At 43.2% G+C, this 15206-nt stretch overlaps 1 protein-coding gene across 5 annotated transcripts in view; it reads right to left on the bottom strand.

The window, feature by feature from the left end:
* LOC139550114 (rho GTPase-activating protein 29-like) overlaps window positions 1–15206 on the bottom strand; it is a 111242-nt gene that overhangs the window by 71640 nt on the left and 24396 nt on the right. For 3 of the 5 annotated variants that reach the window (XM_071360750.1, XM_071360752.1, XM_071360751.1), the window contains exons 2-5: window positions 9648–10019; window positions 2235–2331; window positions 1752–1824; window positions 1525–1585 (exon numbers count right to left, since the gene is read on the bottom strand). In XM_071360750.1, the coding sequence (XP_071216851.1) occupies window positions 1525–1585; window positions 1752–1824; window positions 2235–2331; window positions 9648–10019 (603 nt within the window). Of the gene's footprint in view, window positions 1–1524; window positions 1586–1751; window positions 1825–2234; window positions 2332–4953; window positions 5245–5376; window positions 5746–9647; window positions 10020–15206 lie in introns of those variants that run through there. The other 2 variants (XM_071360754.1, XM_071360755.1) reach the window with 2 other exon arrangements.

Here is a 15206-nt window from a genome sequence, read left to right as displayed (position 1 = left end):
TAATATTATGCGAGTCCTAAAAATTAAAAAGGGCCAATTTGGGTGCAATCCATTAGCTTAATTTCTCAAGAGATCAAATTCCATTTCAACAAAATAATGTTGCAGGAATAATAATTGTATGTTTCTAACCACAGAAACAATCTGAGATGGTGGGTGTCATGGCTTGCTGAAATGACATGGAACGACTCATTGAGTGACTGTCAGTGACTGACATAACATGAGAAAAACAGTGAAACAAGAAGCAGAGAGAAACAAGAAGAAGAGAGAAACAAGAAGAAGCGTGAAACAAGAAGAAGAGAGAAACAAGAAGATGCGTGAAACAAGAAGCAGAGAGAAACAAGAAGAAGAGAGAAACAAGAAGAAGCGTGAAACAAGAAGAAGAGAGAAACAAGAAGATGCGTGAAACAAGAAAAACAGTGAAACAAGAAGCAGAGAGAAACAAGAAGAAGAGAGAAACAAGAAGCAGAGAGAAACAAGAAGAAGAGAGAAACAAGAAGAAGCGTAAAACAAGAAGAAGAGAGAAACAAGAAGAAGCGTGAAACAAGAAGAAGAGAGAAACAAGAAGAAGCGTGAAACAAGAAGAAGAGAGAAACAAGAAGAAGAGTGAAACAAGAAGAAGAGAGAAACAAGAAGAAGAGAGAAACAAGAAAAGAAACAAGAAGAAGAGAAACAAGAAGAAGAGAGAAACAAGAAGAGAGAAACAAGGAGAGAGAAACAAGAAGAAGAGAGAAACAAGAAGAAGATAAACAAGAAGAGAGAAACAAGAAGAGAGAAACAAGAAGAAGAGAGAAACAAGAAGAAGATAAACAAGAAGAAGATAAACAAGAAGAAGATAAACAAGGAGAAACAAGAAGAAGATAAACAAGAAGAGAGAAACAAGAAGAGAAACAAGAAAAAGAGACAAACAAGAAGAGAGAAACAAGAAGAAGAGAGAAACAAGAAGAAGAGAGAAACAAGAAGATAAAAGAGAAACAAGAAGAAGATAAACAAGGAGAAACAAGAAGAGAAACAAGAAAAAGAGACAAACAAGAGAGAAACAAGAAGAAGAGAGAAACAAGAAGAAGAGAGAAACAAGAAGAAGAGAGAAACAAGAAGAAGAGAGAAACAAGAAGAAGATATACAAGAGAGAAACAAGAAGAGAGAAACAAGAAGAAGAGAGAAACAAGAAGAGAGAAACAAGAAGAAGAGTGAAACAAGAAGAAGAGAGAAACAAGAAGAAGAGAGAAACAAGAAGAAGAGAGAAACAAGAAGAAGAGAGAAACAAGAAGAAGAGTGAAACAAGAAGAGAGAAACAAGAAGAAGAGTGAAACAAGAAGAGAGAAACAAGAAGAGAGAAACAAGAAGAGAGAAACAAGAAGAAGAGTGAAACAAGAAGAAGAGAGAAACAAGAAGAAGAGAAACAAGAAGAAGAGTGAAACAAGAAGAAGAGTGAAACAATAAGAAGAGAGAAACAAGAAGAAGGGGGGATAAGAAGAGAAACAATAAAAGAAAGAGAAAGAGGAAGGAGGGAAGCGAGACACTTACCCACAAGGCCTTTCTTCTCTGGAACATACCCCTCAGAATCCACAGAGAGGTTCTCAAAAGACTAGAAATTAAACAAAATACACACATTTTATACTCTACCAACATATTGCACTTTTATATACTCTACTGATACGGTTCCGTAAACTAAACATTCAACTCAACACTGTTCAGCCTACATTTCAAGCATTCAGAATGCACCCTTGACGTGTGAGTCCTGATTGGCTTACCCTGCTTCTCGTGGTCTGGGGGATCCCCAACCCTGATTGGCTGTCCACATCTCCCATAAGGAAGTCAGACACTCTGAGGAGGGAGAGGACGAGTCAGCATAAATAACAACGTCAAGTGAGCAAGACTAACGAAACTAAAGATCCGAGTCTAAAGATCATAACATATCTATGCCATTAAATAACAATGTCAGGTGTCCAAGACCATAGTGTAAAACATAAGTGTAAAACATTAAATGTTATTACACATTTATTTATACCATCAACTAACAATGCTCAGTTTGGATGAAGTAAAACGTTAATGTGGTGACATAGTAAATATGAACCTTTTCATTAATTGTACTGTTTACAAGAAAGTAGTAGTCTTTTGACTGTTAGTAGGCTTAGGCCTAAATCTTTCCCACAATCCCTGGTTAAATCCCTGGCTCTGTGACAAGAGACACTCAAAGCCAACAGTGTTGAAAGGTAAACAAACGTCGTACTCACACATTGCCAAATGTGAATGCCAAACTGTCAATGGACGTGTATATCTCGCCAAATATAGCCGTATTGTTTTCTTGGTTCACTTCCTTGAAGTTAACGCCTGTTGGAAAGTGATTAAAACCCACATGAGAACTTCAACCAGAGACCAAATCACATTCATCAACAGCCAGCAAACAGTCAACAAAAGCAGTCAGAGAGTTAGCCTGGTCATTAGGATAAAACACACAACGGAGCCGTACGTCATCGACATACCAACACACACACATACCAAGTAGCACGGTAGTCCTATTAGACCAACACAGTCATAACAAGTAGCACGGTAGTCCTATTAGATCAATACAGTCATACCAAGTAGCACAGTAGTCCTATTAGACCAACACAGTCATAACAAGTAGCACGGTAGTCCTATTAGATCAATACAGTCATAACAAGTAGCACGGTAGTCATATTAGATCATTACAGTCATACCAAGTAGGACAGTAGTCCTATTAGATCAATACAGTCATAACAAGTAGCATGGTAGTCCTATTAGATCAATACAGTCATAACAAGTAGCATGGTAGTCCTATTAGATCAATACAGTCATACCAAGTAGCATGGTAGTCCTATTAGATTAACACAGTCATAACAAGTAGCATGGTAGTCCTATTAGATTCCTATTAGATCAACACAGTCATAACAAGTAGCATGGTAGTCCTATTAGATTCCTATTAGATCAACACAGTCATAACAAGTAGCACGGTAGTCCTATTAGATTCCTATTAGATCAACACAGTCATAACAAGTAGCATGGTAGTCCTATTAGATTCCTATTAGATCAATACAGTCATAACAAGTAGAATGGTAGTCCTATTAGATCAACACAGTCATACCAAGTAGCACGGTAGTCTTATTAGATCAATACAGTCATACCAAGTAGCATGGTAGTCCTATTAGATTAACACAGTCATAACAAGTAGCACGGTAGTCCTATTAGACCAATACAGTCATAACAAGTAGCATGGTAGTCCTATTAGATCATTACAGTCATAACAAGTAGTATGGTAGTCCTATTAGACCAATACAGTCATAACAAGTAGCATGGTAGTCCTATTAGATCAACACAGTCATAACAAGTAGCATGGTAGTCCTATTAGATTAACACAGTCATAACAAGTAGCATGGTAGTCCTATTAGATCAATACAGTCATACCAACTAGAATGGTAGTCCTATTAGATTAACAGAGTCATAACAAGTAGCACGGTAGTCCTATTAGATTAACACAGTCATAACAAGTAGTACGGTAGTCCTATTAGATTAACACAGTCATACCAAGTAGCACGGTAGTCCTATTAGATCAATACAGTCATACCAAATAGCATGGTAGTCCTATTAGATTAACAGAGTCATAACAAGTAGCACGGTAGTCCTATTAGATCAACACAGTCATAACAAGTAGCATGGTAGTCCTATTAGATCAATACAGTCATACCAAGTAGCACGGTAGTCCTATTAGATTAACACAGTCATAACAAGTAGTACGGTAGTCCTATTAGATCAATACAGTCATACCAAGTAGCATGGTAGTCCTATTAGATTAACAGAGTCATAACAAGTAGCACGGTAGTCCTATTAGATTAACACAGTCATAACAAGTAGCACGGTAGTCCTATTAGATTAACACAGTCATAACAAGTAGCACGGTAGTCCTATTAGATCAACACAGTCATACCAAGTAGCATGGTAGTCCTATTAGATTAACACAGTCATACCAAGTAGCACGGTAGTCCTATTAGATCAACACACTAGAATGACTTCATTCCCTGGGCTGATTGAACTAAACGAACAGCCATTCATTAATTCACTGGGGTCTAGGTTTAGCATTTCAAAATAGACTCCATTTCATAACTCCCTATCTTTCTGTTGGTTGAGCAGACAGTGGGGAAACTGTGTTATCAGTGTGATGGCACCAGAAAGCTGGTTATCAGTGTGATGGTACCATTCAGGGATGGTCCCTTTCAACAATAAACTGGGTAGAATTGTTAAAACCCACTGATATAGACATACAGTACATAGAGACTAACAGGAACACGGTCAAGGGTGTTAAAACACACAGGTATAGACATACAGTACATAGAGACTGACAGGAACACAGTCAAGGGTGTTAAAACACACAGGTATAGACATACAGTACATAGAGACTAACGGGAACACAGTCAAGGACGTTAAAACACACAGGTATAGACATACAGTACATAGAGACTAACAGGAACACAGTCAAGGATGTTAAAACACACAGGTATAGACATACAGTACATAGAGACTAACGGGAACACAGTCAAAGACGTTAAAACACACAGGTATAGACATACAGTACATAGAGACTAACAGGAACACAGTCAAGGATGTTAAAACACACAGATATAGACATACAGTACATAGAGACTAACGGGAACACAGTCAATGGTGTTAAAACACACTGATATAGACATACAGTACATAGAGACTAACGGGAACACAGTCAAGGATGTTAAAACACACAGGTATAGACATACAGTACATAGAGACTGACAGGAACACAGTCAAGGACGTTAAAACCCACTGATATAGACATACAGTACATAGAGACTAACAGGAACACAGTCAAGGTTGTCCATTTGGGACCATCTTTCTGTGAGTCCCAAATAAAAATGTCTTGAAAATCTTTTTTGAAGAGTAGAAGAGAACGGTGCAAAAACAAACCATCTATCCAATCTATTATCTTGTGGTAATTTAGGTGTCCAATGTGTCAATCAATCCTCTTCAACACAGGTCACATACTCCCTGAGCCTGTCAACATTACAGCCACATTTCTGTTCCTGTTAGCATGCCGAAATTATGTTGTCTAAACGCTTTTTGGACAACGAAAGTGTCGACAAAATCTTCGAGAAGACGTCGGCGCACGTTAGCTTTCTCTCACAGGAAACAGTTCAGTTCAGTAAGCGAGAGGACATTTGCAGAAAGCAGCCCAAGAGAAAGACACAGAGAGAGAGAGAGAGAGAGAGAGAGAGAAAGACAGAAATCCAACTTCACTTCCTGTCTCCCCGCCACAGGAAACGACTCAGGCAGCTTAAAAACTCGTCGACGACACCGAGAAAATCTTCAAACGACCATCGTAAAACTTACCCCGTCTGTTTCTTTCTAGTCACCTGTCCCGCCTGCTCAGTCAATCAATCTGAGCTAACACTCTGATACCTCCTGGTTCTATCGTGGTCAGCCCATGAAGTCTGAACCACAGTGTTATTGACTTAGTTTCCTCTCCCCTCCCAGGACAGCAGAGCTTATTCTTCTTCTTCTCTTCAAAACCCTTTCTTAACACTTCCACTTCTTTCCTGATAATGCAGGACGGATGACTAACCAACACAACACAACACAAAACTAAAAGTCAAATCAATCTCTGTCGATGTTTGTCGTTGTTCATGTTCAGTCCCTCTACAAATACATTCTTGTCTACTGGTACTTTAGGAAGGGGGTTCTGTAGAGGCCCGGGGTTGGAGAGGAGGGAGCAACCCACAGCTCACGTTAACCCACGTTCCAGGCCAGGGCAGCACCTCAGGAGACCAATGGGGTGGAAGAGAAGTATATAGAGGTGCCTCTTGGCCCTGCCCCTGAATGCGGCTGTGCTGTAGAGGCCCCTGTAGAGGCCCCTGTAGAGGCCCGGAGCGTCTTCCTCAGGACATCCTGCAGTTCTACAACAATGATCCAACCGCTGGTTGCCACCAATCACAACCCGACAAATATGGGAACTGCATTATTGAAGCCCGAGCCAGGAGGCATTGTTACACTCCTTTCCCTCACTGCATGAGAACACTCAGTGACCACAATGAGCCGGTGCAGTGTGTTTCTGAGTGAGGGAAAGTGTTTAACGACTGGTCATTCTGTCTTTGGTAGGTACCACTTATTTTTATTGTCAGAATAGGCTCAGGAAAGGGTCGCAAAGAGAGAGAGAGAGCAGAGAGAGCAGAAAGAGAAGAGAGAGAGCAGAGAGAGCAGAGAGAGCAGAGAGAGCAGAGAGAGAGAGCAGAAAGAGAAGAGAGAGAGCAGAGAGAGAGACAAGAGAGAGCAGAGAGAGAGCAAAAGGAGAGAGCAGGGAGAGAAAGTAGAGAGAGAGCAGAGAAAGAGCAAAAAGAGAGAGCAGAGAAAGAGAGAAGAGAGAGCAGAGAGAGAGCAAAAAGAGAGAGCAGAGAGAGAGAGCAGAGAAAGAGAGAGCAGAGAGAGAACAAATAGAGAGAGAGAGCAAAGAGGAGAGAGCAGAAAGAGAGAGCAGAGAAAGAGAAGAGAGCAGAGAGAAACAGCAGAGAGAGAGAGGAGAGAAAGAGAGAAGAGAGAGAGAGAAGACAGAGAGAGAGCAGAGAGAGAGAGAGAAGAGAGAGAGCAGAGAGAGAGAAGAGAGAGAGAGAAGAGAGCAGAGAGAGCAGAGAGAGCAGAAAGAGAGAGCAGACAGAGAGAGAGCAGAAAGAGAGAGCAGAGAAAGAGAAGAGAGCAGAGAGAAACAGCAGAGAGAGAGCAGAGAGAGAGAGAGAAGAGAGAGAGCAGAGAGAGAGAAGAGAGAGAGAAGAGAGCAGAGAGAGAGAGCAGAGAGAGCAGAGAGAGCAGAAAGAGAGAGAGCAGAGCAGAGAGAGAGAAGAGAGAGCAGAAAGAGAGAGCATACAGAGAGAGCAGAGAGAGAGAAGAGAGAGCAGAAAGAGATAGCAGAGAAAGAGAAGAGAGCAGAGAGAAACAGCAGAGAGAGAGAGGAGAGAAAGAGAGAAGAGAGAGAGAGAAGACAGAGAGAGAGCAGAGAGAGAGAAGAGAGAGAGCAGAGAGAGAGAAGAGAGAGAGAGAAGAGAGCAGAGAGAGCAGAAAGAGAGAGCAGACAGAGAGAGAGCAGAAAGAGAGAGCAGAGAAAGAGAAGAGAGCAGAGAGAAACAGCAGAGAGAGAGCAGAGAGAGAGAGAGAAGAGAGAGAGCAGAGAGAGAGAAGAGAGAGAGAGAAGAGAGCAGAGAGAGAGAGCAGAGAGAGCAGAGAGAGCAGAAAGAGAGAGCAGACAGAGAGAGAGCAGAGAGAGAGAGAAGAGAGAGCAGAAAGAGAGAGCATACAGAGAGAGCAGAGAGAGAGAGAAGAGAGAATCAGAATGTCTGGGGACCCAATTTTTTCCGTCAGAATGTCTGGGGACACCATTTCTTCCTTCAGAATGTCTAGGGACCCCATTTTTCCGTCAGAATGTCTGGGGTCCCCATTTTTCCGTCAGAATGTCTAGGGACCCCATTTTTTCCGTCAGAATGTCTAGGGACCCCATTTTTTCCCCAATAATTTCTTGCGACCCCAAATCTAATGACCTTAAAATCGGTACATTTAGATTTTTACATCAACAAATAATCTTCAATTCATTACATTTTCATCAAAATTAAAAGAAACCAATAAACACATTTACTCAACAACAAAAAAAGAATTTAAATGATCTTTTCTCAAAAACGTTTATATATTGTCCCATACAATAATCTGTAATCTTATTTTTTGGTTCCATTTTATAAAATTTTAGTATCTTTTTTTGGGTGACCCCACTGCAGTTACCGGGTCACGACCCTGACTTTGAACACCTCTGCAGTAGAGTGACATTCACTACTTGAGGGTCTAGTGAAGGAACTGAAGAACTAAAGGAAAACACCTGACAGGATGCCTTGTTTCCATGGTGATGACGAGTCCTTCTTCTTGGTTCCCTTTCTGCATTCTGAGCACATTTTTTCAAGCACCTCTCAGTGTCAACATGAGGGAGATGCATTCTGGGTCAGGATGATGCTCAGATCAGAGATAGGCAGCTATCTGTCTGACAAACAGTGAGTCAGTGTGTGTGTGTGTGTGTGTGTGTGTGTGTGTGTGTGTGTGTGTGTGTGTGTGTGTGTGTGTGTGTGTGTGTGTGTGTGTGTGTGTGTGTGTGTGTGTGTGTGTGTGCGTGCGTGCGTGCGTGCGTGCGTGCGTGTTTGAGTAACCCGTAAAGGCACTAAGAATGGAGCTGCATGGGTACACTTTGGCCCTCACACACATTTGGAGAAGGCCACGCCGACCGCCGCATGAAGCTGGAATGCAAATCCTGGGATAGCTAGAACAGGATTCCCTAAATAGTGCACAACTTTTGACCAAGGCCCGTAGGACTATGTAGAGAAGAAGGTGGCATTTGGGACGCAGTTCTACACTGTTCTGGAACATTCTTGTGCTGAAGCCAAATTAAGATTTCTCCCCCTCAGAGGAAAGATCACATTTCTAGCAGATAAAAAAAAATAAAAAATAGCAGAGTTGAGATTCCTCTGGTTTGTATCATTTAGGTGGACTGAAGAAAAAAGAAAACGACTTTATTGTCCATTGTCTTGGAGTGTACAGAAATTCTCTGGTTTCAGGACACGAGACTAGAAAGTAGAAACCGTGGGTTCCTTTGTCCGCGTGGCACCGTACAGACAACGATCAGTTCTGTGTCACATCTGAACACACTTTCAGAAGAAATATTAAGCTAAGTGCGACTGTCACGGCCGTCGTCGAAAGGAGACCAAAGTGCAGCGTGGTCAGCGTACATTTCCTTTTATTATAAAACGACGCCAACAAAAACAAGAAACGAAATAAACGACCGTGACGCTTCCGAGGGCTATAGTGCCACTAACAAAGATAACTACCCACACTGAAAGGAGGGAAAAAAAGGGCTGCCTAAGTATGATTCCCAATCAGAGACAACGATAGACAGCTGTCCCTGATTGAGAACCGCACCCGGCCAAAACATAGAAATAAAGAAAACAAAACATAGAATGCCCACCCCACATCACACCCTGACCAAACCAAATAGAGAAATAAAACGGCTCTCTAAGGTCAGGGCGTGACAGCGTCACAACGCAGTCAAAAGGACGTCTTCCTAGATCGATTTTTCCCAATGAACAGTTGAAGGAAACCGAGCGGTAGGATCTTTTCAAAAGAGCCAATCTAGGTGTGTGAATGAAACTGTTGTGTAATTTATTTATTTTTTATGTTTAAATAAATCAAATAAGGTAAATTCCACTGATTGCTTGCTGAGCATGATATGTAGGCTTAAATATCTTGAACAATCAAAAGTACTGTTGTAGAAAGTCACATCTCAGAAGAGCCAATCAGAAGTGTGGATATCTCGAAAAGCCAATCAGAAGTGTGCATGAGATGGCCTGTATGTACAGCCCAGGCTACCGGAGTCAGCATGGGACTGAATCTGAACAACTACTCTTCTGACTCTCAATTTCTCCTACTTTTCCTAAATCAATAAAATAAAGAATATAAACTCAGCCAAAAAAAGAAACGTCCTCTCACTGTCAACTGCGTTTATTTTCAGTAAACGTAACATTATTTTTTTGTTGAGTATATATATATTTAAAGAAAAGATGTGCGGATGAAAGGATACTGACCTTTGACCTTAGCGATGACGGTGCCGGCAGCCCTGAGGATGTCTACAGAGTTGAGGGTCTGGTGTTTGCCGATGACAGACTTGAGAACACGGAGCAGCTCCCTCAACCGCTCCTGTACACGCTGAGGGAGTCCCTCCTGGCTTTCTGGAAGAGAGGAGACCAACCGCTCCTGTACACGCTGAGGGAGTCCCTCCTGGCTTTCTGGAAGAGAGGAGACCAACCGCTCCTGTACACGCTGAGGGAGTCCCTCCTGGCTTTCTGGAAGAGAGGAGACCAACCGCTCCTGTACACGCTGAGGGAGTCCCTCCTGGCTTTCTGGAAGAGAGGAGACCAACCGCTCCTGTACCTGCTGAGGGAGTCCCTCCTGGCTTTCTGGAAGAGAGGACAAGGAGAGAAACAGATCTGTCAAGTAACATTTTTATTAAAAAACAGAATATAATACCAATTTACATAGTCGTCATAGCCGTCCTGGCTTTCAGGAAAAGATGAGAAAGAATAACAGATCTGTCAAGTAAGTAAATTAACATAGGAAAGAAATCTGAAACAATAATGATTGCACCACAGTCACCAAGTGCAAACTCCTAAATATGTCAGGTGCATCATGGTTCCCCACTGAGAAGCCTACAGGACAGGTAATCACCATCAGCCTGTTAGGTCTAACTGTTTTGTAGTGAATTATAGTACGACTAGAACAAATATGTTCGTTTTGATTTTTTGGGGAAAAGTTTGGAATTTCAACAACTATAGATTCTAGACTACATAATCAGCCATATCTGTGAGGGATCAGTGTCACGTTCCTGACCTGTTTTCTGTTAGTTTTGTATGTGTTAGTTGGTCAGGACGTGAGTTTGGGTGGGCAGTCTATGTTTTCTGTTTCTATGTTGGTTTAAAGGGTGACCTAATATGGCTCTCAATTAGAGGCAGGTGTTTTTCATTTCCTCTGATTGAGAGTCATATTAAGGTAGGTGTTTTCACACGGTTTGTTTGTGGGTGGTTGTCTCCTGTGTCTGTGTCTATGTTACACCATACGGGACTGTTTCGTGCGTTCGTCATTTTGTGTAGTCATTTTCCTGTTCGTGTTTTCTTCGTGTTTCATGTAAGTTCGTCGTCCAGGTCTGTCTACATCGTTTTGTTGTTTTGTAATATATCAAGTGTTCTTCGTGTGTTTAGTTCGTCTTGTAAATAAATCATTATGTATTCACAACCCGCTGCGCCTTGGTCGAATCACTACTCCTCTTCTTCGTATGAAGAGGAGGAGGAACATCGTTACAATCAGAACTGTTACATTGTGACCCGTAGGTCACCCATCGGCTGAGAGAATTCTTTTTTTTGTGTTTTACTTTACCAACACCCACATTAGGGACAGCAATAATGTCATTCGATGTAGATATCTGTCTCTCTGTCTCCCGACTGGGGTTGTGTAAGACAGGAAACTAAAGTAGTTGTGGTTGAAAGATGCTGTTTGTAATGCAACTGCCCTATTCCACTTTAGCCAACTAGTTTTGGTTTTAAACGGTAACACAATATCTCACTGTACAGAGCAACAAGTGATGATTAGGTTAAGTAATTGGCCTCAACTAACCAATCAGGTGATAGGCTAGTACTAATACAGAGGATCTCCCCTGTGTTATCCTTTCACTACGAACCCTCTTGACAGATCTCCCCTGAGTTATCCTTTCACTACAAACCATCTAGACAGATCTCCCCTGTGTTATCCTTTCACTACAAACCGTCTTGACAGATCTCCCCTGAGTTATCCTTTCACTACGAACCCTCTTGACAGATCTCCCCTGAGTTATCCTTTCACTACGAACCCTCTTGACAGATCTCCCCTGAGTTATCCTTTCACTACAAACCATCTAGACAGATCTCCCCTGTGTTATCCTTTCACTACAAACCGTCTTGACAGATCTCCCCCGAGTTATCCTTTCACTACGAACCCTCTTGACAGATCTCCCCTGAGTTATCCTTTCACTATGAACAGTTTGACAGATCTCCCCTGTGTTATCCTTTCACTATGAACAGTTTCACTACAAACCATCTAGACAGATCTCCCCTGTGTTATCCTTTCACTACAAACCGTCTTGACAGATCTCCCCTGTGTTCTCCTTTCACTACAAACCATCTAGACGGATCTCCCCTGAGTTATCCTTTCACTATGAACAGTTTGACAGATCTCCCCTGTGTTATCCTTCCACTATGAACAGTTTGACAGATCTCCCCTGTGTTATCCTTTCACTATGAACAGTTTGACAGATCTCCCCTGTGTTATCCTTCACTACAAACCGTCTTGACAGATCTCCCCTGTGTTATCCTTTCACTATGAACACTTTGACAGATCTCCCCTGTGTTATCCTTTCACTATGAACAGTTTGACAGATCTCCACTGTGTTATCCTTTCACTATGAACAGTTTGACAGATCTCCCCTGTGTTATCCTTTCACTATGAACAGTTTGACAGATCTCCCCTGTGTTATCCTTTCACTATGAACAGTTTGACAGATCTCCCCTGAGTTATCCTTTCACTACAAACCGTCTTGACAGATCTCCCCTGTGTTATCCTTTCACTATGAACAGTTTGACGGTCTCCCCTGTGTTATCCTTTCACTATGAACAGTTTGACGGATCTCCCCTGTGTTATCCTTCACTATGAACAGTTTGACAGATCTCCCCTGTGTTATCCTTTCACTATGAACAGTTTGACAGATCTCCCCTGTTATCCTTTCACTACAAACCGTCTTGACAGATCTCCCCTGTGTTATCCTTTCACTACAAACCATCTTGACAGATCTCCCCTGTGTTATCCTTTCACTACAAACCGTCTTGACGGATCTCCCCTGAGTTATCCTTTCACTACGAACCCTCTTGACAGATCTCCCCTGAGTTATCCTTTCACTATGACCAGTTTGACAGATCTCCCCTGTGTTATCCTTCACTATGAACAGTTTGACAGATCTCCCCTGTGTTATCCTTCACTATGAACAGTTTGACAGATCTCCCCTGAGTTATCCTTTCACTACGAACAGTTTGACGGATCTCCCCTGAATTCTAACAGGGTTGTTGACAGCTACACAGTGGGCAGAAACAGCTGAAACGGGAGGGGATGTTTTCTTGTCTCTGTGTGCAGTAATCAGTAGTGGGTCTAGGGGCTATGTTCCAAAAGGGACCCTATTACCTATAGGGATCTCATCAAAAGTAGTGCACTATGTAGGGAATAGGGTGCCATTTGGGACGCGGACCTATGGCTTGGCAAGATGCGTAATCAGTAGTAGCCTAGTTCTATAGTAATCTGTTGTGGGTCTAGGGCTTTGTCACCAGACAGTGAGTTCCTCACCACCTAGGACTGACTGACGATATGAAACATCAGAGTGGTCTGTTTTTCTACCGAGTCCTCTGCAGACACACTGCACTAGGAGGATGAGGAGAAGAGGCGGAATGTATTGGAAAGGCAAGGGAATTACAGGGGGAGTGAAAACTAGGAGAGCCGGTGTGGGGGGGGGCGGGGTAAAACACGCCACCACCCCTCCCATCCCTCTCACATACACACATACAAATACAGTCACACGCATGGTGTCCACCCATATACAGAGGAAATGTTCAGTATATTTCAGAAAATATTTTGGGTGGAAGTGGTTGAGGTGAACTAACAGTATAACTCCCTGGACTAGTCACTATAACTCCCTGGACTAGTCACTATAACTCCCTGGACTAGTCACTACAACTCCCTGGACTAGTCACTATAACTCCCTGGACTAGTCACTACAGCTCCCTGGACTAGTCACTATAACTCCCTGGACTAGTCACTACAACTCCCTGGACTAGTCACTACAACTCCCTGGACTAGTCACTACAACTCCCTGGACTAGTCACTATAACTCCCTGGACTAGTCACTACAACTCCCTGGACTAGTCACTACAACTCCCTGGACTAGTCACTATAACTCCCTGGACTAGTCACTACAACTCCCTGGACTAGTCACTACAACTCCCTGGACTAGTCACTACAACTCCCTGGACTAGTCACTACAACTCCCTGGACTAGTCACTACAACTCCCTGGACTAGTCACTACAACTCCCTGGACTGGTCACTACAACTCCCTGGACTAGTCACCCCAACTCCCTGGACTAGTCACTACAACTCCCTGGACTAGTCACTACAACTCCCTGGACTAGTCACTACAACTCCCTGGATTAGTCACTACAACTCCCTGGACTAGTCACTACAACTCCCTGGACTAGTCACTATAACTCCCTGGACTAGTCACTATAACTCCCTGGACTAGTCACTATAACTCCCTGGACTAGTCACTACAACTCCCTGGACTAGTCACTACAACTCCCTGGACTAGTCACTACAACTCCCTGGACTAGTCACTACAACTCCCTGGGCTTGGCTGGACTAGTCACTATAACTCCCTGGACCAGTCACTTCAACTCCCTGGACTAGTCACCCCAACTCCCTGGACTAGTCACCACAACTCCCTGGACTAGTCACCACAACTCCATGGACTAGTCACCACAACTCCATGGACTAGTCACCACAACTCCATGGACTAGTCACTATAACTCCCTGGACTAGTCACTACAACTCCCTGGACTAGTCACTACAACTCCCTGGATTAGTCACTATAACTCCCTGGACTAGTCACTACAACTCCCTGGACTGGTCACTACAACTCCCTGGACTAGTCACCCCAACTCCCTGGACTAGTCACTACAACTCCCTGGACTAGTCACTATAACTCCCTGGACTAGTCACTACAACTCCCTGGACTAGTCACTACAACTCCCTGGACTAGTCACTCCAACTCCCTGGACTAGTCACTACAACTCCCTGGACTAGTCACTACAACTCCCTGGACTAGTCACTATAACTCCCTGGACTAGTCACTACAACTCCCTGGACTGGTCACTACAACTCCCTGGACTAGTCACCCCAACTCCCTGGACTAGTCACTACAACTCCCTGGACTAGTCACTACAACTCCCTGGACTAGTCACTATAACTCCCTGGACTAGTCACTACAACTCCCTGGATTAGTCACTACAACTCCCTGGACTAGTCACTATAACTCCCTGGACTAGTCACTATAACTCCCTGGACTAGTCACTACAGCTCCCTGGACTAGTCACTACAACTCCCTGGACTAGTCACTACAACTCCCTGGACTAGTCACTACAACTCCCTGGACTAGTCACTACAACTCCCTGGACTAGTCACTACAACTCCCTGGACTAGTCACTACAACTCCCTGGACTAGTCACTACAACTCCCTGGACTAGTCACTACAACTCCCTGGGCTTGGCTGGACTAGTCACTATAACTCCCTGGACCAGTCACTTCAACTCCCTGGACTAGTCACTACAACTCCCTGGACTAGTCACTACAACTCCCTGGGCTTGGCTGGACTAGTCACTATAACTCCCTGGACCAGTCACTTCAACTCCCTGGACTAGTCACTACACCATATTGTTTAGAGGAAGACCCCCTGCTGACACAACCGAGGGCCCCTTGTCTTTCGGTTCTGTGTGTGTGTGTGTGTGTGTGTGTGTGTGTG

The sequence above is a fragment of the Salvelinus alpinus genome, chromosome 23, assembly GCF_045679555.1.
Source record: "Salvelinus alpinus chromosome 23, SLU_Salpinus.1, whole genome shotgun sequence".
NCBI lineage: Eukaryota > Metazoa > Chordata > Actinopteri > Salmoniformes > Salmonidae > Salvelinus > Salvelinus alpinus.
Note: the sequence above shows the minus strand (reverse complement) of the source record. Positions and strands in the feature narration are given on the sequence as shown.